At 27.7% G+C, this 25810-nt stretch overlaps 1 protein-coding gene across 2 annotated transcripts; it reads left to right on the forward strand.

The window, feature by feature from the left end:
* The first annotated feature begins 13697 nt into the window (after window positions 1-13697).
* Window positions 13698-25470, forward strand: LOC109819196 (uncharacterized). 2 transcript variants are annotated; one of them, XM_020384829.3, is made up of 6 exons: window positions 13707-15095; window positions 15213-15289; window positions 15823-15868; window positions 16188-16332; window positions 24798-24891; window positions 24994-25470. In XM_020384829.3, exons 1-6 carry the CDS (start codon window positions 14327-14329, stop codon window positions 25105-25107), a joined length of 1245 nt encoding a protein of 414 aa, XP_020240418.1. In that variant the 5' UTR covers window positions 13707-14326; the 3' UTR covers window positions 25108-25470. The 2 variants fall into 2 exon arrangements, with proteins under 2 accessions (XP_029124854.1, XP_020240418.1); XM_029269021.2 differs by lacking the exons at window positions 24798-24891; window positions 24994-25470 and adding an exon at window positions 16556-18871 and having other exon boundaries at window positions 13698-15095.
* Window positions 25471-25810: the final 340 nt, after the last annotated feature.

Raw genomic sequence — 25810 nt, forward strand, 5'->3', positions numbered from 1 at the left:
GTGTTAACCATATGATAATTAAATTTTTCTTTTTAACTTAGATTGCATAGGCAAACCATATATGGGTTAAAAGAAATTTCACTGCATCAAAGTTAATTTTTTTGTAGTTATTGTTTTGTTCTTTAGATCATATAAATGATTATTATTATTTTTTACCAGTAATTAAATAATAATTGTACTAATATTATTACAAATATTTATATAAAATATTGATAAAGATTTATTAAATTATAAAAAAAATTAATTATATAAATTAATAACTAATAAATAATAAAACTTCAGATGTGTAGTTCAGCAGTAGGGGTTGATCTATGCTTAAGCAAGGTCAGGGGCTTGAATCATGTCTTGTGTATGCAGCCGCGTTAAATCTTGGGAGCAGTTATCCCACCTTTTGAAATGTCTCTAACCTAGCGAGGAGATTAGTCACTGCTATCGGCGGTGGATACTCCAGGGACAAAAAAGAAAAACTAAATAGATAATAAATTTTAACGGCTGTGTTAGTTGTGATCGATTTAGTGAGAATTATAATTTTCACTACAAAATTGTGATTAAAGTTATTTTTTGTGAGTGTTTTTTAAATTAGAATTTATGCTTGCGTGTGCTAAGTAGTGCAAGCATTAAAGTGGAGGAGAGTTTAAGATATGAGAATTACGTCTTGTTGTAACCTACTTAGACCACAAAATTCATAATTGTGAAAAGACTAACTAAACCCTTATATCGTCATTTCAATAACTCAAGGTCAATATTTTGCATTTTACGATATAAATTCAGACAGATAGGATCTATATTTTCTTTCCCATGAATTAAAGCAAGATATGTCAGAATTAATACGGTATCTGTTGTGGCTAGAATGCGTGTGATAAATAAAATTTCCTTTTTCATCAAAAAAAAAAAAATTCCTTATTCTTTTTCAGGAGAGAATTTTATTTGAGATGGTGTGGAATGTTAAGAGTCAGCTTATTTGTATTTGTACTTTTTTTATATATATTTTTATATATTTTTAATTAATCATCGTTAAGTTAATATTTTTTTTTGTTAATTTTTAATTAGTTGGGCCTATGAATTAAAAAGTTTTAATTTAGTCCTTTGTGTTTTTTATATTCTCACAATTTAATCTTCAAGTTAGAATTTCTTTCACAATTTGTAAAATTTTATAAAATATTATTTATATTACCTAAACAATCACATCAAATTATTATTATAACACTCTTCATATTTGACCTCTCAGTGGCTCTAGTACACGGTATTTTATAAGATGACACTTCACGCAATTCTAAATTGGTCAGAACCCTCCGTGGATAGCCCTTTCTAAGATGTTCGTTCGCTTTTAGGATCAACGATTGATCCCACAAACCAACACAAGACTTTTCAACATACTTTGTCCTCACTCGTACACTTTCTAGGAAACTTCCTAAAAGATCACTCATCCCTAAATTACTCAAAGTCAAGCATGCTTAACTCTGAAGTTCTTATAGAATAAGCTATTCAAAAGTAGATGCATCTTATTGGTATAGGTAATACAAATTAAATCTTTTAAGTCATCCTCAACTATACAATCTCACACTTGTACAATCATTGGATCTCTCTCATTCCGGTGTGTTTGGGCTGTTACAAGTACACCAACTTTTGCTTGGTTCGTCCCCAAACCACATTGTACAATCTTTGGATCTCTCTTATTTCGATGTATTCAAGGTATTACAAGCCCACCAGCTTCCACTTGGTTCATCCCCGAATCACATCGTACTAGAGGGAAGACCTTCTCTGATATCATTTAATGTGACACTCATTCTACCTCAACATGTAATACAATTAAGAAATAAATAATTTCAATAAATCCTCAGGTAAATTAGGTTCGCATATACACTATCTCTAACATCCAATCAATTCAAAAGAAAATTATAAAAAAAAATATAAGGTTTACAATTGTATTTAAACAAGGAAGAAATAGTAAATCAAGATAAGTTATAAACTCCTAATATAATCCCATTGCTCCGAAGTTACACTATTAGAGCAACCCATAACTTTAACTCTTTGCACCTTAAGTGCCACCCTCATCATGGTCATCATTACCTTAAACAAAACTACAAAGCATACAGGTGAGAAAAATAAGCATTCATATATAAAACAAGAAAGAATTTCACCCAATACAAAATCAGCCCATATATAATTAACGCTAATAGCCAATCACAGTTTTTATTATCAATTCTCAAATCCATCAACTATTATCACCGCCACAACATTACACTACAGCTAGGCATCATGCTCATGCTCAAATCAATGCATATACAATGCAACCTCCTAAGAGGCATTGACTCAAAGCGCCACACAATGGGTGAACTGTATCAATCTTCTCAATCATCGTCACGCATGATCACACCATTTACATCTCTTATGATCGGTGTCACATTGTAAATCACCACTTAGGCCTCTGTACAAATAATGCATCCCCTATTAATCACCACACAGGCCAGGGTATAAATAATGTATCCCTTATTAATCACCACACAGGCCAGGGTATAAATAATGCATCCCTTGTTAATCACCATACTGGTTAGGGTAAATGCATATGCAACACGTACCAATACTCATGTCGGGTCACATCATACCCTCATCCTATCATGCCAATGCACAATTTATAATAAAATTTCATTCACCCACATTTGTATGTCAACTCATTCAAGTATACACCACTCATATTCAATCACACTCCTCCAAATACACAACATTCATACTCAATTATACTAAGCTAAATTACACACCATTTATATTTATTCATACAACAGTCATTAAGGACATCATACAACTCACAATCATCTTCAAACACATCAATACATATAACACACCAAAAATTCACATCCGGAAAAATTATAATTTTGCCCGGCGCTAAGGAACCATAGAGAGCACCAAGTTTCTCTTGCGCCCGACGCCATAAATCTTGACAACTTAACCTCTACTTACTATTTTGACCATAACTTGAGTTATACAAATCCTTTTTGAGTGATTCTAAAGCCATTGGAAAGCTAACATTAAATGCTATAACTTTCGTGAAGAACATGAAGCCTAAAAATTTCGTTAAGGTCACATCGTATGGCTGGAAACACAAAAATTAATATTTCACGCACTAAAATGGAGAATGAACTTATAACTCACATAACTTGATCAATTATTAACATTTTTTCATGATTCTAGAGTCTAAATTAAAGCCCCAAGTGTCTACTTTCTATCCCAACAAACAAAAAGTTATTTGGTTAATCACGCAGAAAGTTATTACAAAAATACTAAGATACATCCATAAGTAAAATATCACAATTACTCATTAATTCATATAATTAAGGGTGTTCATCAATCTACGAGAATCCTAACGTACTGAGCACATCCCAGTGAATTCTATTGTCATCTAGATCATCAATATATGTATATGTGTGTGTGTATATATATATATATATCCTAGTAGTATTCTGCACCGAGCTTCACCAAACTACGCCCAGCTTTAAGCCACAATAGTTAACACACACAATTTCATGCCCAATGCTAAGGAGCCACAGAGAGCTCACCATGTTATCATGCCCGGCATGATGCATCTCATGCCTAATGTGATTCTGCATGGGCTTCACATTCATTAGTATGAATGCAAGCTCGGAGCCAAGGACTCAAGCCTGACGCCAACGCGTTTCCCAGAAAATGCAGTACGAACAGAACGTCATCAAGACTCATGATCAAACATGCACACATCCTTTTATTAATCCAATAAGTCAGAAACATTTATTTTTATCCAAAAACACATTATACGTCCTTAATTCATGAAAACACACGTCAATTAACAATATCCCAAATTCTCCCACTACCCATTCTCATTTGCAATCCCACGTATGAATCACTCATTTCCCTCCCCCGTACCTTATTGTGACGATAAGAGCAGTTTAAGGCAATATGAGCATTTCTTCTCAAAGCTACTTCCTTCTCTCCATTCTCACTCTCAGTCCTTCCAGAATGCCAAAATGAGGCAGATCACCATAACTTTGCCTAACCCATTTCTTAAAAGCTCACTGAACTGAGTCAACCTGACTCGTTTCCTTTCTCCCATTAAATTAAATAAATAAATATAATTCAATAAAATTGCCTTATTATTATTTAATAAAAAAATTTCACATTTAATTTCAAATAATAATTCTGAATATGATCTAATAATATTTAATTACCAAATTACTTATTATTTAATAATATTTATTTTTAGAAAAATCAAGATGTTACAATTATCCTATGTCATCATTCATATATTTTTTTTAGTTCCTACCTATACGAATGCTCTCGTAATCTCCTTAATCATAAAAATAGACTTAAAATTAATTTTGGTGCATTTTATAGGGACAATATATATATATATATATATATATATATATATATATATATATATATATATATATATATATATATATTAGAAGGGTGTAAAAAAATTCATGATAATAGAAATAGTTTAAATATATAAATTATCAAGTAATAGAAAATTTTAATAGATAGAATTTAAAATTTGAAACACATGATAATGATATAGAACAATAATATAATTTAGTTGTTCAAGTACGATAATATAAAAATATTTTGTGAAATTTTATGGGCTGTACATGAATTTCTAAGTCTAGAGACTAAATTACAAAAATATATATAAAAAAAACCAAAGACTTACTTACAAATTTTATGGACTATTGATTTTATGATAAATGTTTATTATAAGATTATGTTGTTGAGTTGTTAATTGTTGTTGAGAACTCTAAAATAAAAAAGATTTTGAGAGTAAGTTGGTCTTTAGATAGTTGAATCAATGATAATAGTAGGATCAACTTAGGAAAAAGTATATAAGGGTTTCCTTTAGAAGTGACATCATAATTTAAATTGTCAGAAACTGTAGAAAGAGGTTATAGAGAGATTCTTTGAACCAAATCTTCTTCTCCCATTTCTTTTGAAAACTCTCATCTTCTCCCTTCTTGCAGTTGATTCATAGTTGCTGAACTTGAAATCTAAGCTTGAGGAGCTGAAGATTTTGAAGTTGGAGTCATATGGAATGGTTCTTCTCTTCCTTTTTTTGATTCGATTCTTCAAGATGTAACAAAAGCTAGTGTTGAATTTCTTGATGATGCGTGAGTATGTTGCTTGTAGTTGTTTAATTGTTTTGATGTTGGAGTTAAAATCGTGTGATGATTGTGAGTATGGTGTGGGTTTTTTTTGAAGTTGTTCATAAGTTGAAAAATATAATGATTCTTGGTTGGGATGGGTGCATGTTGATTATGAGGGTGTGAATGTATTGTATGTGATGTATAAATGTTGTATATTGCAATGCATGTTGCTAGGTTGCTAATTTCAAGTGACTAATACATGTGTAATACATGGTAATCAATCAAATTTACAACTAAATTAAACAACAGAATATTTTCATAAATTGAGTATTGGTTTGTAAAATAAATATAAAAAAATTATGCAAAAGAAAATAAAACTCTTTTTTGGTATTTAATCAAATAGTTAAAAGGTGAATTAGATTAGAAAATGATATGGAATGTCAATGTTGGCATTAGACTTCACCGAACCTCACTCTCATGCATGTAATCACTCAATCTTTTTTCACATTTAAAGTTAATGTCAACCCACTAGTTTACTAAAATGCTAATTCCTTAGAAAATATAGCCTAAGTTCCTTTATTAAACATCAATCCTTTGAGTACTTAATAAACAAACTTGCATTTATAGCAAGGGTTTAAGAAAACTAATGGGTCAAGTTCTATCTCTAGATACAAGTTTTATTAGATAATATGTTTCATATCAAGATTACAAAAGATATTTTTCCAATACCTAATGAACCAAATATCAAGTTATGATTGACCACTCCACAAAAAACATTAAGAGAAGAAATAAAATACTAACATTGAAATGGATATATATATATATATATATATATATATATATATATATATATAATACAAATTACATGACATTTCAAATGGTTACATCTAACCCCAACAAAACGGATTTAGCCCCTCATTGTTATGAAGAACACAAAAAGAAAATAAGATGTATGGTGGAAGATAGAGAGCCAAGGAGAGGATTAGAGGTCTTCAAGTAAGCCCCAATAGCACCCAAAGAGCCCTCAAACTCATCTCAATAGTGACCCAGTCAAAGAATGCCTCTCATCCCCCAAAGAGAGGGAAAAAGTGAGTCAAAACTGTCACATGAGTAGAACAACGCCAGACACTGATGTTTGAGTGACTCTCTGTCAAGACCGTGCCTGATGCAAGTAGAGTGGCATCCGACGTTGAAGAATATGGTACTTTTTGTCTCGATAGCACCATTCACAAGTAGAGTGGCGCTCGGCACTAGAAGCCCTCACTTGTTCTTCAACTTCTCTTCTTTCTTTCTTCCATGCACTTTCTCTCACTTGGCTTACTTCTCTAGCTTCTTGATCATATGTTAGACAAAAAATTAGGAATTACTGGTATAATTAAATGATAGTAATTAGTATCCAATTAATTAAAAAAATCATAAAAAATGACTAAACTTGTTATTAAAAGATAGAGAAAAGTTGATTTTGTTAATCCAAATGGTTAATCATTCTAAGTGAAAATTAACATTATCAACACGCCTTTAGGGCATCACGCATGGTTTCAACCAAGGGGTTATATCTCGTTCATGTTAGGCACAAGGTTGGTAGCGCTAGGCATGAGAGAGAATAATCTCAGGTTGGAATCACACCAAACGTATTTTAAATGGTGTCGGATATGAGGAGAGAGACTTGTCTCTGCCTGGATCCACGTTGAGTGCTAGTAGAGTGGTATTAGGTGTGAGTTAGGTAGAGGCTCTTTGCCTGATTAGGTTTGAGCGCGAGTTTTGTCACGCTAGGTGCAAGAAAGTTAGAAACTCTCTACCTCAACCACGTCATAAGTGGGTAGTTTGTTGTCGAGCGTGGGAGAGACAAAGTCCTCTATCTCATTGAGCGTCCTATGAGTGATGTTGAGCATGAGTTGCATGATGAAAGTTGATCGTTCAAATTGTTTATAATTGAATGATGAGTGATGATGAAGTTATAAGTTCTAAAATGTTGTGTACATGGAATGTTGATGATATACATGTATGTTGATACGTTGTAAGTCGAATAGATTATAAAGTTGTGTGTTGTTGTAAGTTGTTCAAGCTAATAAGTTCAAAGTTGATAAAGTTGTATGGTGTTAAAGTTGTTATGTTGTTAAGCTATATGCATGTGATTTAGATACATGACTTAGCTATGATGCATAAAAACTAAAGAAGAGTAAGTTGTTTTCAAAATTACAATATCCCATTATTGTGCAGATATACATTGTTGTACTTTGAGAGCCTAGTTGAAACCTTTTAATAGGTAATTTGACCTCTGAATCAGTAAATTATTTTTTATATTTATATTTTATTCTTTGTATACATAATAATGCCACTAACCTAGGTGTTTGGATCTGCCATTATCAATAATCTGAATTTTGTTTTATTTTTTGTTTTATGATCCTCTTGTACAATCTAAAAGAGAAATTGCCTTTAAGCATATATATGCGAGTGAGCATTTAGCATTTTTTAAGAATTTTAAAATACAAGTATTATATATTATTCTTATTTCATATTTTTAAAAAATTGTTAGTGAATACTCTAATGGCATTCGTTAAGAACAATAAAAAATGATTTTTCTTGTAAAATACAAGTGGACATCACCCTAGAAAAACATTAAATATTTTGTAAATTAGTTATAATTAGTATTTTAAAATTTATAATAAATTATTTTTTTAGGACAACAAATTATATATACATAAATATTATATATTGCAATATATAAAATATTAATTTAAATTTATATAAATAAATATTTTTGAACATATAAAATCAACTCTTTAGGACTTTTCTTCAAAGAAATGGTTTGTAGGAATTTTTTTTTTTAATTTCTTATCTAATTTGATTTTTATTTATTATAATTATTTATAAATTAAATATTAATAATTTAAAAAGAAATTTTCAATACATAAATTAAATATTTATACATACTAATTTTAAATATAATTTATATATTTAAATATAGTATATATATATATATATATATATATATATATATAACTTATTATAAATTTAAATATAAATCTCCACAATGTTTTTAAGGATTTTTCTTTAACGAAATAATTTTTAAAATTTTCTTAATTTTTTTTTATCTAATTTAATTTTTATTTATCCTAATTATTTATGAGTTAAATTTTAATATTTTAAAAATAAATTATTAATAAATAAAAATAATACTATCTTATAATATAAATTATTTATCATAAGTCTTAAATATAATTTATATATTTAAAATTATCTATTTATAAAAATTTTAAATATAATTTATATATTCAAACATAATATTTACTTCTATATTTTATTTATTATAAAATTTATTACTTATAATAAATATTTATCATGTACATTACACAAACTAAAAATATTACTATATTTTATATTTATGAAAAATAATTTATTTTGTGATAAAAGATTATTTTTAATTATTGATAAATTTTTTTAAAATTATTGAATTAAAATTAAAAAATATATATCATGAATACAAATTGAAATAAGCAATAATTAAAAAAAAACAAGAAATCTTCATATTGGATAAAATTTTATAAAAATATTACTTTTAAAATTTTTTTTAAAAACATTATTGAATAATATATCTATATTTAATATATAGGTTAATTTTATTTAGCGTAGCTATTGGGTGAGGATGAAATATAGTAGTAATTAGAAATACGGAAATTTAATTTCAATTCTCATTATAACCTTTTTTTTGTAATTGGTTGAATGTAGATTAGGTTACACATAGAAAGACTAGAACATTAACAAACGGGCATATATACATCAACATCAGAACTTCAACCTTAATGAATGCAATTCACTTGTCATAATTATTGTTCCAAGAGAAAATTGTAACTAGAAAACTCCATCTTGAATATTCAAAGATAACTGGGAGATCCAGAAGGAGATAAATAAGCACAAAGTCCAACTTATTTTATTTTATTTTTATTTTTAACGTTTATTTATAGTTGTAGAAAAAAACGTTTATTATTTATAGCACATCAACTTATTTTAACTTAATTAAAGTTAGGTTAAGTAATAACATATGCTACTAAATCCGTACAGCTCTGAATAAATAAATAAATAAATAATCGATATAACTAGATTTTTTTACGAACTATAAATATCTTTTATTTGATATAATTCTATTCGAATAAGGTATGATTACTATATATGTGCTAAATACATGTCAATTTCAAACATCCACACAATATGAGATAACGGACAAGTGCAAACTATATAAGCCTATTTATTTTCTATGCACTAACACCTAATTAAAAATCATGATATAAATTAATTTTAATATAACTAGGTAAAAAAGTATTTAATCTTCCTAACTTTCATCTCTTTTATAAATAAACACCACAAATTTTAAATTTATTCTAATTGATCCTTAAACTTTGTTTTTGTTAGAAAATAAACATCATAAACTTTAATTTTATTATAATTTATCTTTAAAGTTTACCATTTTTTAAAAATAAACACCTTGATAAAAATTTTATCTTAATTATTTTTTTTTTTGTATATTACAGTGAGATTATATTATTAAGATAAAAAAAATATCAATCATTTATTTATTTTAAATCACACTTATTTATTAATTTTTTGGTACATATATATTAGTTTTATTTTCATATATATTAAAATATTATATAATATAATTTAGAAGAAGAAAAAATCAAATAAAAACTTCTTTTTATTGTTTTTATCATTTTTTTAATTTTTTTAAACTTGTATTTTTGTTATATTTTGAAAAAAGAATAATTGTAACAAAAAAAATATTACTTATGATTGATATTTAAGATAAATAGTTTAACTCTAAATTGATAATATAAAAACTCTGCAAAAGCAATCAATTATTAAATGTCAAAATCAATTCAAATAAAATTAAAGTTAAAGGTGTTTATTTGTAAAAGAAGAAAAAATTTAAGGATTACTTGAAACAAAATTAAAATTTATGGTGTCTATTTATACAAATTGTGACACCCATTCTACTTCAACCAATAATATAATTAAATAAGGAAAAAATTTAACTATTCAGGTGAAATAGGTTCATATGTAATCCACTTTTAATCATCCAACAAAAAAATAATAATTATAAGATGTAAGGTTTTCAACAAGAAAAAAGTAAATCAATATGAAAGATAAAATCCTATTTTAATTCCATTGTCCCCATATCACATTATCAAAACAAATTCATCACTTCAACTCTCGGTACCTTCAGTACCAACCTCATCAATTATCTCATTACCTAAAATAAAACCACAATGTATATGAGTGAGAAAAACAATTATTCATATGTACGACACAAGAAAAGAATCTCATTCAAACATATAATCAACCCTCATACGATTCACAGAAATAACCAATCAAAATAATATTATTATCTCATATATACATGAATATCACCATTATTGCATCATCATACAACTCATGCATCATGCTTATGCTCACGCCAATGCATATGCAATGCAATCTTCTAAGAAGTATCAACTTGGAACGCCGCACAATGGGCAAACCTCATCAATCTCCTTAGGCATTGCCACACATGGCCACACTTTTTACATCAGTTATGACCGGTGTCACACTCTTAATCACTACTTATGCCCAGGTAAATGTGTGTGCAACATGCGCAAATGCTCATGTTATGTCACCTCATCCATTCATTATCTCTACACATGCCAATGCACAATTAAATATAAAGCCACATCCACTCACATTTGTACATCAACTCATCCAAATGCACACCATTCATATTTAATCGTACAATAGTCACCACTGGACATTATACCATTCACAACCATCATCAAAATTCATCAATATATATATCATATTCATAGTTTGTGCCAAACTTTACCAAGTCGTGCCCGGCTATAAGCCACAATAGAGAGCACACAACATTTTCACACTCGACTTAATTATAATTATGCTCGATGTTAAGAGTAAATAAATAGCACATAACATTTTCACGGTCAGCTTAATTATAATTACATCTGACGCTAAGAGCAAACAAAGAACATACAACACTTTTATGCTCGGTGTCAATGAGCCACGCCCAATGTTAAGACAAGGCAGAGACTCACTTAATTTGTCACGCCTGGCATGATACATCATAAATAGAACATCGCCAAAATTCCTAATCAAACATACAACATCCTTTTATCAATCTAATCAATCAAAAACACTTATTTTTAACCAAAAACATATTATATAATATTGATTTCATGAATTTTTATACCAATTATCAATACCCAAATTTCTCAAGAACCCTAACCTCTATAGATATTCCAATGAGTTCAATTATTCTTCAAATTATCAATTTTACCAAACAATACAATAAAACACATTCACAATTCAATATACAACCCAATTGAAAAGTCAATTGAGACATCATAACAAAAAAAGTTAAATCTAAGAAATTTAGGGGTTGTTCCCTCTACCCATCCTCTCTTGTAATCCCACATTAACTCATTTCCTTTCACGTACCTTATTGTGATGATGTGAAACAATTTGATGTAGTTTGAGACAATTTGAGTACTTATCCTTAAAGTTCATTCCTTTTCTTCCTTCTCTTTCAATCCTTTCATAATCTAAAATGACGCAGATTAGGATAACTTTGTCTAATCCCCCTCCTTAAAACTCACTAAATCGGATCAACTCGACCCATTTCTCTTCTACCATTAAATTAAATAAATTAATATAATTCAATATAACTGTCTTATTGTTATTTAATAAAATAATTCTGAATATAGTATAATAATATTTAATTACAAAATTACTCATTATTTAATAATATTTATTTTTAAAAAATCAAGATATTACACAAATTAGATAAAATTTAAGGATTGAATAAGATAAAATAAAAGTTTGTAGTGTTTATTTGTAAAAAAAAATAAAATTTAGGATATTTAATTCCTATTTTCCCATATAATTATTTTAAAAGTCAATAAAACTGTATATTTAACAACTTTTTATTGGTTAAATATGTAAAAATTCTTCACACTCTCGGTACATGTACCATATACACTTAATGTTTATTATTTATAGGCGAATTGAATTCTTTGGTAGAGGCCTTAAGTATCTTTCACTTAGGCATGACAACGGGGCGAGGTGGGGGCGGGTTTTATGTTCCCCGCCTCCGTTCCTGCAAATTTAAACCGCCCCCGCTCCCGCTCCCAATACCCGTCGGGGGTAAAATCTAGGTCTCCATCCTCGCTCCCAGCGGGGTTCGGGTTTTCCCGCCCCGCTCTTATTTTTTTTCTTTTTTTTTGTTTTAAATAAATATGAACAATTTTAAAAAAATAAAAATAAAAATAAAAATAAAAATAATATAAATTTTTACATATAAATATTTCTAATTTTGGTTTATATATATATATAAATAATTTTTTAATTATATTATTAAGCGGGGCGGAGGCGGGGGCGAGTATAGGGACGGGGGCGGGGTGGGTATTAACATTCCCGTCCCCGCCCCCGTCCCCGATTTTATCAATTAGGAAAAACTCGAACTCGATAAACACGAGTTTTTCCCGTCCAAATCAGGGCGAATTCGGGCCCCACGGAGGCGGATTAGATTGTCATCCCTCCTTTCACTAATCCTTACTTGAGTATAATAGAATCATGCAAAGTTATGGCTTCGAGTGTCATATATATTATCAGTCACAAATTTACATATAGTTAAGCAAGTGTAATTGTATTTCCTGATTTTAAGGATAATACATGTATATGATGCATGTGTCTTGATCAGTTGAGTTTTTTTTCCCTCTAAACTTATATTTTGAACTTATTGTTCCTAATTTCTTAATTGTTAATTTGTCTTTGATTGGCTAGTTTTTATTTATTTATTTATTTTGATTTCTTATTAGCTTGTTTTTCATTTCTAATTGACATTTTTATGTAGTATTTATGTCTTTATATATATATATATACATATATACTAATTTTTATTTATTTATTTATTAAATAAATTGTTCTCACTGTGACTCAAGATCCTAAGTTTGTTACTAACCTAAGTATATGCCATAGTATAAAAGTGCTACTTAAATTTGAGATTACTAACTAAACTCAAATAATTTCACACCGGATGGTTAGCTAGCAAACTTATATATATTTATATATCTAAATATATCCAATTAAAAAAAAGACTATAGCTAGTAACTTAACTATGACCTCATGGAAACTAAAAAATAAAGTCATACTTATTTGATATATATATATATATATATATATATATATATATATATATATATATATATATATATATATTGTTTGAGAAATTAGTTGTGTATTTATATATACATGTATCTACAATAATAAGATATTATCTATTTTAAATTAAAATTTTTATAATTTTTTAATCATTATTTAAAAGATCTATTTTTAATAAAAAAAATATTTATATAAATACATATCCACTCTTTTATTATAATAATGTGAGACTTTAATTCTACGTCAGTTTTAGTTAAAAGAATTATATGAGAATGATGATGAGATACAGTAGAAGTAGTAGGAGAAGAATATAGTATACTCCCTCTTTGATTACTCCCTTTAGCGTTTAATATATCTTCACAGCGTCGTCTAGGGAGAAAGAAAAATCAAACACACCAAAACTTGTCCCAACTTTGCACTTTGCAGTTTTTGCGTGTATTGACTACGCAGAAAAGCAGAGTTAATTATATAGAAAAAGAATGAAAGGAATTGTTAGAGTGTCACTTTCCTATATATACTCTCAACTCAAGTTAGCCAGGAAAAAAACTCACACTCATCTCTCTCTTTCTTCCCATTCCCTTTATATTTTTTTTTTGTTTATATTATATGCACCACCACACATCTTTCTCTTTCTCTCTCTCTTCTTAGTTTTGTGAAGCTGAGAAAGTGCCCTCTCTTTCAAAGAAGACATATTTCATATTCCCCCACTTTGCACCTCTCTACAATCAATCACCTTATTAACTAATTAATATTCCACCTTCTTCTTGTTTGTTTTGTTGCTTTTGTGGTTCTCTTTTATATATATCAAATCAAATTTCAATTTGAGTCCTTTGTTTGTGTCTGTTATTCTGGTTCTGAATTCTCCTTGTTGGTCTCTCAGGTTGAGTTGAGTGTTTTTCTTTTTCTTGTTCCGTTTCCTTTTAGTTTTGTTGCTTACTGTATCTAATTATACCATAGTATACTACTATAGCTTGAAATCATTTCTGGGAATATATCTAGGTAACACAAAAATGCCCCAGAATCCGATTCCTGATCTTTCCCTTCACATTAGCCTCCCAAACAGTGCTCCTTCTTCAATTTTCACCCAAGGGGATTCAGATTCACTCTTTGATATATGGCCACAGCAAGGAGATGATGCTGAAGGCCTCAAATCCCACAGTGATGGCTCAATCAAAGGTAGCCCTCACACAGACACACAACTTTCCTTAGCCAACCCCACAAGTACCACTCGCTCTGAGGCTGAAAGCACCTGGAGGAAGAGAAACTTTGTTAGAGTTCTCCATGGGGTTTCTGAGGCTGAAAAACTAAGACTCATCAATGGAATCTCTCTCTACAGTAACCTTCCTTCTTTGGACAACAGTACTAGTTTAACTATTCCCTCAATAGAGAGAATAAACTCCACCAATAAGCTATCTTCTCTATATGCAGTTCCACACCCTCCTTATTCCTCTAATTCAGCTCCTAATTACAATAATAATGGTATTATTGGGGGTGTAGCAGTGGAACAAATATCAAGGTTTCATGAGATAGCCTTGGAGAATCTAGGACCCCAACAGTTTCAGTACTTTGGTTATCCTCATCATCAACAGTATCAGCAGCATCAGTTTGGGAATAGTAATAATATTGGAGCTTCTTCTGATTTTTCAAATGGATTTGTGAAGTCAAGAATGTTGCCAAGGCAGCAAAGTAAGAGGAACATGAGGGCTCCAAGAATGCGTTGGACTAGCTCTCTTCATAATCGCTTTGTTCATGCTGTTGAGCTACTTGGTGGCCATGAAAGTGAATCTCTTTTCTCAATATTCTATCCCTTTTTGCATATATATGTCTTTGAGTTCTTCCCCTCTAGTTATGTAGGTTTTACCATGTTTTGAACTCTTTTGTTTTTGGATGGTTTAGGGGCTACTCCTAAGTCAGTTTTGGAGCTCATGGATGTCAAAGATTTAACACTAGCTCATGTCAAGAGCCATTTGCAGGTATATATGACTCACACTTGCTCTCTTTTCTTACCTATTTTCCTTCCCAGGTAAAACAAATTTCCAAAAAAGAAAAACTCTCTATTTCTCTTTCTTTCTCTGTGTGGACTAGGGTAGTGTGTAGACTTTGTCTAAGGTCCATCTAAGGGGCACAGGAACCAAGGCATGCAGTGAATGAATGAATGGTGAACAGTGGAATGTGTTGTTTGATACAAGAGGAACATGACAACTTCTACTTTTCATGAGAGAGAAAATAAAAGATGGACAGAGAAAGTAGGAAAAGTAGCCATCATTTATCAATAATAGAAGCAATTACTTACCTTACCAAACATCGACCTCGTGGTTATTAAACAAACCCACAAAAGAAGCATCTGATTTGATTATTTTCCCCCCTTTTTTATTCTCCCTCAAAATCTTCTTCTTCAAAGACAATTCAGATTTCCCATCTATGATCTATCGTTGTTGTTTATTTATTTTTATACTCATTTCTCTGTATTATATTCATCTTATTTGTCTTTTCTTGGTCACTGCAGATGTATAGGACTGTTAAGAACACTGACAAACCTGCAGCTTCTTCAGGTATATAATTCATGTATAATGTAAGCCGCTTGTAATATTTTAACTAATGCAATTTATACTAATCAATTCCCTGACCTCCGCTCCAAATTTTTTAGATCAATTTATTGAATTCCAATGAAGATTCCCTCACACCTCTTTATGACTCAGACACTCTTAATTTATCCATTAATTAATGTTTAGTTTCTTTACGTGTATATATTTAAAAGTTGTAAAGCTAACATGGACAACTCAGTAAAAAGAGAAGATTAGTGTATATATGTCTATAATGCTATGATTATGAATTTATATATATTAATGCTTTTATAATGCGATATAACAGATGGGGATGAGGATTTCATATCCCTAACAGTACCTAATAATCAAAATAAGAACTTTTTTCCCAATCAGAGAGGACCTCCAAATGCATCTATTGATAATGATATGGGCTACACTTGCAGCAATCTATGGGTTAATTCTTCTTCCAGGTAACCTCTTGCTCTTTCTCTCATCTGAATGAATGTTTGGTGTCATTATCTGCATGGGTGCATGGTTGGATTCACTATCTGTATAAGCATGAGTTAAATAATTGAAGTTTGGGAAAATCTCAAATCCAATGTCCACCCTTTTGTGAAACTCAAAAAGTGCTTCTTTCTGACAACTTTTTCTTTTCATTTACTTTCTCCACTTCTGCTTTCTTTCTTTCTGAAGATCAAAGCAGCGATTCCTCATTTGGTTGATACCTCTTTTTGATACAATCTCATTCAGCTTCTTTAAATGTTCAGAAAGCAATAAAGTTTCCTGAAACTCGATGAAATTTTAGTGGTTTTGTGCAATAAATACACAAGGAAGTAGCCATTCTCCACTGTTCAATATATACTTTTTATGGATTAACATTCTACTTTTAGAACAGCATACTTCTATGCTCTATATTGACTTATTTAGTTTCTTACTTCCATTGGCTGCTATCATTGCATGTCTTAATGGATTTGCTTTGATATCCCATTACCGTTATCCAATTTAAGGGCTTCATTTCAATCCCATTTTTCTTTTTCATGTGAAGTCGTACCATTTGGTATTTTAGCTTTATATCAAAGATTGATGCTTAATTGGTACTAGTTTCTAATTAAAATTTTGAGTCAACTAATACGACAAAAGAGGCTACGAACTTAGGTGTGGCAAACTCTTACTATGAGTACTAACCACAAAAAGGACATTTATACGGAGAATTGGAATTAGTAGGAAAAATTTTCTAGTAAAAGTAAAGGTACACATACACAATTTTGATAAACTAGATTGTCATTTGGTGATACAATATAATGTCCTTATACCTTCTTTTCTTGCGGCTAAAATGGCAAAGATTGAACCAGGAATTAATCCCATCAGCTTTGAGACTCAGAAAATCAAACAAATCTTATTAATATTATGATTTATGAGATTCAGATGGTCTTTCATTTTTTTATTTTTATAATTTGATAAATCTTTCATAAATACTTATTGAAAAAGAAAATAAAATTAACTTTTAGTATATCTTTACAAATTAATTTATATACAAGTTAATTTTACTTTATAAATAAGTTTATTTTATTTTATCCAAACAAATCTTCTGATAATAACTTATATACATAGTTTGAATGATGAGATAACATAACATAAAATCTTATATATTCCGTGACCGTGTTGATCACTTTAGCTTCCCTAAGTCCTGATAATGGTGGTCCAGAATTGAGTTGGCTTCTGATGAGTTTTGACTCGGATACAAAAGTTTGTCGGTCCTCACAATTGTACTGTAAAAAAGTTCCTTCAAGTCAGAAAGACAGGTAGTGAAGTTGAATGCGTTGTTTCTCTTTTCTCACAACTCAAAGAAAAATGCTAGTAGAATAATTTAATATATTAAAAAATGTAATTAATTTCTTAAATATTATGAGCCATATAGTTAAGTCTGTTTCTTATTTAGTAAGATTCAGAAGAAAAACATTATATAACAATGAAAAGATACCAGTAAATCAGTACATTAAAAATGCTTCATTTGTTACACAACTCATATGTTTAGAGGATAAATGTTTTATTAGTCACATTACATTACAGGATTCAGAGCAAACTTTCAGCTTCTTCATAAATGTGGATTCAAATCTTTCTAATGTCACTTTACCGCTTAACTGATAGACAACCTTACCAGTATTGAGATTGTCTTCTCTTCCTATTAACTTTTCAGAAAAAAAGTAAGTACCTAAATTTTTATTTAGAGATATAAAGATAAAATTGCTTAAGTAATAAAAATTAATAAAATATACTAGTAGTAGCATTCCCATGTTCAAAAAATAACTTATCAGATACACATCTTTAAATTCATTCGGACCTGGGAGCAGACCCATCAGTATACCCAATATAACAAAAGCAAACGTAAAATATTATAATTTAGTATTAGGTAACACTATAAGCATAAACAAAATTAATAGAAAAGACCATATATATATATATATATATATATATATATGAATGGAAGAAGAACAAATCTTAATCATATAATTATGTAACTTTTACATTATTAATTACTCTTATATTTTATCCTTTTTTAAATAAAGTTAAGAGAATATGACATTACTATAGAACCGAAGCATAAAACAATGTTTCTTAAGTATAAGGTAACAATTTGTAATAAATCTAGCTTTTATATTTTGTCCTTAATCATTTATTAAATATATATTTTAAAGTCACTTTTATAGTCTAAAAAAGTACTTTTTTATATTTTTATTTTAATGTGTGTGTAACAAAATTATTTTATATGAGTGAGAGAATTGAATGCAGATATCATTAAATTTTACACGAATGATTAAATTTAAAATATAAACTTATATGACTTGTTAAAAATAATTGTGTTCTTTAATTTATTTTTTAATTTTAATTATTTATGTACAATTAGTTATATATATTATTATCAACATGCGTGTAAAAGTTTTATATTTTCTAATTTAGATATAAAATATGTAAAGGAGTCATAATTATAAATATACAATTCATTAGATTCATCAATCTACCTGCCTTTTGTTGTTAAGTGTTCATAAGTTGAGTTAAATCAATCAATTTCTTAATTTCAAATCTAATTGAACGATAGTTTAAGTAACAAAATCCAACTTAACTATTATTTAACTAATGATCATATTATATATATATATATATATATATATATATATATATATGAGAGATTGAGTTTAGAGATTAAAATAAGATTATCTTAAATAAGACTATATACTTTGATCCATTTAAAATTTGATCTGATTGTTTTATTTAATAAAAAAAAATAGATTTATATTTTTAAAAAATTATTTATTTAAAAATGTTAAGGTTAGGGTTATTAAAAAATTTGTTAGACTTAATAAATCTGTCTATTTATCTATAAATATAATATATATATATATATATATATATATTATATAATTAATAATATAGTTAAATAAATAAACTTGAAATACAAAACATCAAATTAGCAATATTTTTCACCTTTTTACTACATTTAAATATTTTAGATTTCCTATCCATATGAAATCAATAAATCAAAAATAGAAATTCTAACATTGGTATTTTCACGTGCTCTTTTCCTTCATCTTATTGATTGATTATTTAAAATATTCTAAATAAAATATATTTTAAAAGTTTTTTTTTTAATAAAGTTATCTTATTTCATTACAATCTGTGTGAGAGTGTAGATTAGTATACAATAATATGTATGAGATGTCCTTTTTACTTTTGTTTTTATTTTTATTTTAAACTCTAAATTTTAATAAACAATAATAATAGAGTAAATTATTATTTTTATCATACAAATTAAAAAAAAAACTTATATACATATTTAAAAATAAATTTGTTGACTTATTTAAAATTAAATTTATTAACTTATTTAACATTACTAATATAAAATGAATTTTTAAATAAGTCAACATATCTGACTTTTGAAAATGTCAGACAGATTTATAAAAAAAAATTATAATAAATAATAAGTTGGAGCAAACCTATAAAAAATTTATAATAAATAATAAATTATGGTTAAACTTTAATTTTATAAAATAGATTTTAATTATATATTCAAAATCTAATATAATCTATTCTTATCTTTTTAAGTAAGAAATTAAAATTAATGTTGTTTTATATATGTATTTTAAAACAAATATATCATGAAAAACATTAGCTATCATATTATACTAAATATACTAATTTAAATAGAACAGACTCAAAATTTATCTTCGATATATTTAAAATAAACCTAATTACATAATATCAGATTGGTCAAACTAACCTGAAATGCAAATCAAATCCACAGGACAAGTTACTAGGTTATTGGACAGCATTGGATCTTGCACATTGTAATATATTATAAATTTAAGTTCTTATTTAAGAGAATAAGGCTTTCATTCTCTTAAAAAAAAAATTCTCAAGATGACTAACAATTCAAAAACGGATGAAGAATTGAGTTTTTCTTTCTTTTTCAAAAGATCTGTTATATTGAGTATATTAAAGATATAGTTGTTGAATTGAAAAAAAAAAGGATTAAAACAAATACAGACAATTCAATTGATGACAATAACTAATTAAATTTCTAGTATTAAAAAGCACAAACCATGCAAGATAAGCATAATTCACAGTCAGATAAACTGCACAAAATAAACAAGTAGATTAGATAATAGTATATCGAGATTTATCTTGATTTGATCACTAACCAATTGTGACTTATGTTTCCAAGTTAAATTTAAGATTTTCGTTTTCACTGTAAATGTCAAAGTATTATAGTGATTTAACCATTATAGAGACAATGATATGTCTCATCCAGAAATTCTACTGGAATATATATCACTCTTTTTTCTAAAAATATTAAAAAGAAAGCAGGCTAGGGACTCACTCAGAAATGATTCATGAGAGACTTAAAAGATGCTTAAGGAAGGTTTCAATACCTACTCATGTTGTTTTTCTGAGATATTTTATCCATGAATGGATTTTTTTTTTAATTTAAAAAATTTAGTTTCAATTCATTTGGAAGTTTTAAATTGGTTTGAGCCAATCAAGAATTTTTTGAGAGACCTTATTATATATAACATAGATAGGGAATGAAGGCTACACATTTATTGTTTTTTCATCAAAACCTCATATCTTCCATATATTTCAGATCTTTAAAAGTTATAGTTTAAAAAAATTGATAGCAAAAGAGAGTATATTATCTTTATTATATTTATATATTATAAATATAAGTCACATTTTAGTGTTAGCACGACTTTTTAAGAGTCTGGCTTTTCAATAAAAGTCTATTTATGAATAGTGAAAATAATTTATTTACTAACAAATAATTTGATATTATTATTTAAGCATAAATTATTATATATAATAAATTTGTTAACTTTTATAATAATTATTTTAAAAATTATAATAAAAATAATTTTAATTCATCAGTTGTGCAAAAATAAATTTATACTATGCATAGCGATTATTAAACTCTTAAAAATACACTTTATAAGTTATAACAGACATTTAAAATAGGTCAACACAAAACCACACTTTAGATAAAGTAATGATTCTAAGCTAATATGTATGTTAGTGAACTTTGGTTTTTAAAGAAACTAATATATAATTTTAAAATATTATAATTAATACAATAATACTAATGATATTTACCGTATTATTAATTTGTACTTACTTATATATATTGGTTTATTAGAATTAAAATAATAATGAATCACTAGAATCAATTTAAAAATAAAGAATTTGAAGTAATATGTACAAGAGTCTAAATTTAATCTTAGTATTATTATTTTAATTTTGATGGTTAATAAAAACAGTTTATAGTAATATAATTCGTTTTGTATAAATAAAAAAGACTTTTAAAAAATCACTACCTAATATATATATATATACACTAAATAAGCTATTTCAACTTAAATTTAATGTAAATTAATTTAATAAGTACTTAATATATCAGCTAAATAATTTTCATGCCCAAATATATTCCATATTACTATTTTAAGTCATTATAATTTTAGTGCTTACAAGAGTTAGATAATTTAGATGGTTATAAATTGAATCATTATCACCATTATAAATGAGAAAAATGTGTTCAAACTTCATATTACAATATTTAGGTTTAGTAATATAATCCCTTTAAAAAAAAGGTTTAGTAATATAACCTACCGTAATTGGAAGGGTAAATAATTAGAAATGTATCTTGAAATGATGTTTTATTTTCCATAAATGAAATAACAAGTAAAAGGGTGTTGTTTGCTTTGAGAAACTTTAATTTTTTTTATTGCTAAGAAAAACTAAGATTTCTTAGAGAATGATATTCTTTGTAAAGTACTCTTAGATATTTATTAATATGTGTACCTACATTTGACATTTTTATACAAATTAAATTTTTTTTTATAAGAATATCAGACCATAAAGTAGAATATCTTTAAATAAAAAAAAAAAGATTTATTTCCTCCCACTATCTATTATGTCCACTATCACCATCTACTGTCCATTTGGTAAGACTTGAACCATTCTTCGGAGTGAACATGGGACTATTTTTCTTCATATATAGATAAAAAAAAAAAATAGTAAGAATTATGCTAAAAAAATGTCTGAAAATAAATTTTAAATAATTTTCTCAAACTTTAAAATATGCACGAGAAGTGAGAACTGAGAACACTATATATTCTTCTCAACATTTTCAAGAATATAAAACTAATCCCTCAAAGAGATCGATGCCTATATATGAGAATTAATAGAAGTTTTTTAAAGGGTTCAATAGTAAACTGACTAACATTGCCTATTATTTGGTTTTTTTTTTTCCGCAAGCATTCCACTTTCTTATTTATCTCATTTTTCATTTCATATTTTGTTTTTTATTTTCGTTTCTTTATCGCATTATTCACATTCTTTCTCTTCCTTTTCTTTTCCCTCCACCTGCATATATTCCAAAATAAGTTGTACGTTTATAACTACTCTATAGGAATATCCATGATATATACCAGAGAGAAAGTTATTTTAACATTACACAATACATTTCATTATTATTGCATTTATATATATATATATATATATATATACATATATATGCATTATTTTTTGAAAATTAAATTTATACACCGAATTTTTACAATTTTTTTACAATCATGAAAGAGATAAAAAAAAAAAAAAAAAAAGAGGGAGAAAGATAAATCATATAATAGAAGAGATGGGAGAAAAAAATAGTTTATAAAGTACTATAAGAAATTATTATATGATAGTATAATTCTGTCTTCTCAACTAATAATACATCCTATAAAAATTCACTAATTTTTTTTTAAAGATATTAGTGATTGATTTCGATCTTATATGAAATTATACTTTATCTTAATATAAATTTTTTATTAAAAAATCCTGTAAAATAACTAATAAAACATTAATTAGATATTTATTAATACAACAAGGAAATATATATTAACGATGATGCAATACAGCACACATGTATACTCAATTGACACATTTTTATTTTATTTTTATTTTTCTTTCTTTTTATCATATCATATGATTCATATGACCTGCCACTTTTATATTTTTCTCTCTTTTTATTGTCTTTCTTTCTATGGGCATATATAGGTGTGTATGAATATTTTTGTTACAAATAAAAAAGTGCAAAAGTAAAAGATAAATATAGAGTTTTGCATGTATATATATATTGAAACTCTGGCCCAAATTTATCATTAACTTTTCCTCTGATTCATGCCCCCAGGCACGACATATATGCTTCACTATTTTATTTTCGTTTCTCCTTATCTGAATTCCCGGATCATGCTATATATTTCTTGAAACTTTCTTAATTATCCACGTGTGTTTTTCAACACAATGATTGCGATAAAGTTTGAACTTAGTCTCATGTAATCTACCCAAGTTTTTAATGGGATTATTTTATAATATTTGTTTGAGATGATATTTTATAATAAGACTTATTTTTTTATCAGAGGAGCATAATATAATTTTATTCATGAATCTCTATTTATAGAGAAAATTTGTTATACAAAATCAAATATATTTGATATTATCCTATTCTAAAATAAGGAAATAAATCTTAAAATAATCAGAACAGATTAAATCTAAATATTTGAAATATAAATAAAATATTCTTATAAAAAACTAACTTAATCTTCTAAAGATATTTAGGCATATTCCCAACAGTTTCTTACTACGAACTACTCAAATATCCCATTTACTCATCCATGTATGTGTGTTTATTCTTGTACTTTTTATTATTTTCCTTGGAGTTCTTTAAAGCTCATTATAATAGGGTCAAATAACCAAAACGGTAATTTTCCTGTAATAAAGATTATTGGTATGATATTTCGACACTAAAATTTTATATTCCTTGTTAATGCTCGTCATTTTTCTTTATTTATTTTTAACATATCATATATATCATCTATCATATTGATATTTCTTTGTATACACAATATAAGTAAAAGTGTAAAAAACCCCAGACTTAGCAAGTTAATATAATGACTCAACGGATTGGTCTAAAAAAAACAAAAAAGACCCCAAAAAGAATTGGGTTAATTTGTCTAATCTTAGATCAATCAGACCAGATCAAGTCACTAATTTTTAAGTTTAAAATCTACCGGTTCTCCATGCCTAATTATTTGACTAGTACTTTGTTATGTAAATATTTTTCTGTGACATAAAAATAGAATAAAATGGCTAATTTAATCCGATCAGGATGAACCACCAAATAAAATAAGTGACTAGTAAAAAAATAAAGGTATGATAAACCAACTTACAAACATATATTGATTGTGCAATAGTTCAGTTCAATCTGACTCATTTCAAGATTCTATGTATAAATTTTCAAGAATTATTTTTGAATATAGATCCCTTTCTATAGCGTACGTGTGTGCATCAGTCACACTAAACTTTCATTCATATTCAAAACTTCGTTTCTTGAAATGACTGACAGTAGAGGAGCACGGATACAAGCTAATTCCAGAGATTTGAATGAGCTTAGTCCACAAGGAATCCTATCATCTCAGCATAGTGGGAAACTTTCTGAGGTTGTGACTTTATTAATCTTCAGTACTACAGCTATATATTCAAATAGATAATAATATATATCTATATAGCCTAAGCTGTATGAAACTAATTGCTTTGTGTAGGGAAGCAACTACATACAAGCAAGAAGCTTCAAGGACCAAAAATTAGAGTGTCAGAATCCAAGCTTGGAGTTCACCTTAGGGAGATCAAATTGGCATAACAATGAACACACCTAAGTTTAGTTATTTACATGATCGCTTTACTAGCCAAAATAGAAGAAAAAATAATGCACAGATATATATGTAGGTAGTGCTTTTGTCAAGACAAAGATGTCACTTTCCACAAATCTTAAAGCATCTTTGTATATTCTTTTTGAGCCAAAGCTTATTAGGTTGTGTTAGTCATTATATATATATATAAATGTTATAGTTAAAAGTGAAAGTTGAAGAAAAGAAGGAATCAGATGTATTATAAAGCCTTTTTTTTTTCTTTCTTTTTCTCTCCTTTTCCCTAGGTTCCTACATATTTGTCCATACATAACTTTTTTTTGTGGCTCATCTTGATTCTTAATTTTGTGACCAGTGTGTGAAAGCTTGATATATAGCTGTTATCTATCATCATTAGTACTTTGTTCCTCGGTTTTATCCTTGACTTCTGCACAAGGACACCATGCATCAAAGTTAAAAAGCAGTGATGTGTGTGAAAGATTTGAAGAATATATTAGTGAGTTTTCTTTCATATGGTAAAGCTAGCCACCATCTTTTGGAAAATCCCTGAATAAAAAGGTATTAATTTGTGCTTAAAAATTCCGGATACATGGGCTATGATTGGAAGATATCACGTTACTTGATACTGTGATTTGCATGTTTATGTTGTGATTGTGGGTTGCATTATGCCCCACTAATGAACACCTTTTAGTTGATATGATATAGTCCACTG

The sequence above is a fragment of the Cajanus cajan genome, chromosome 1 (assembly GCF_000230855.2).
Source record: "Cajanus cajan strain Asha chromosome 1, NIPB_CcT2T_4, whole genome shotgun sequence".
Taxonomy (NCBI): Eukaryota; Viridiplantae; Streptophyta; class Magnoliopsida; order Fabales; family Fabaceae; genus Cajanus; species Cajanus cajan.

Bases quoted from the DNA above. Each gene is read 5' to 3' on its own strand.
- LOC109819196 (XM_020384829.3), top strand. From the start codon at position 14,327: ATGCCCCAGAATCCGATTCCTGATCTTTCCCTTCACATTAGCCTCCCA. The intron at 16,333-24,797 runs GTAACCTCTTGC...AATGACTGACAG, and splicing joins TGGGTTAATTCTTCTTCCAG to TAGAGGAGCACGGATACAAG. The intron at 24,892-24,993 runs GTTGTGACTTTA...TGCTTTGTGTAG, and splicing joins ATAGTGGGAAACTTTCTGAG to GGAAGCAACTACATACAAGC.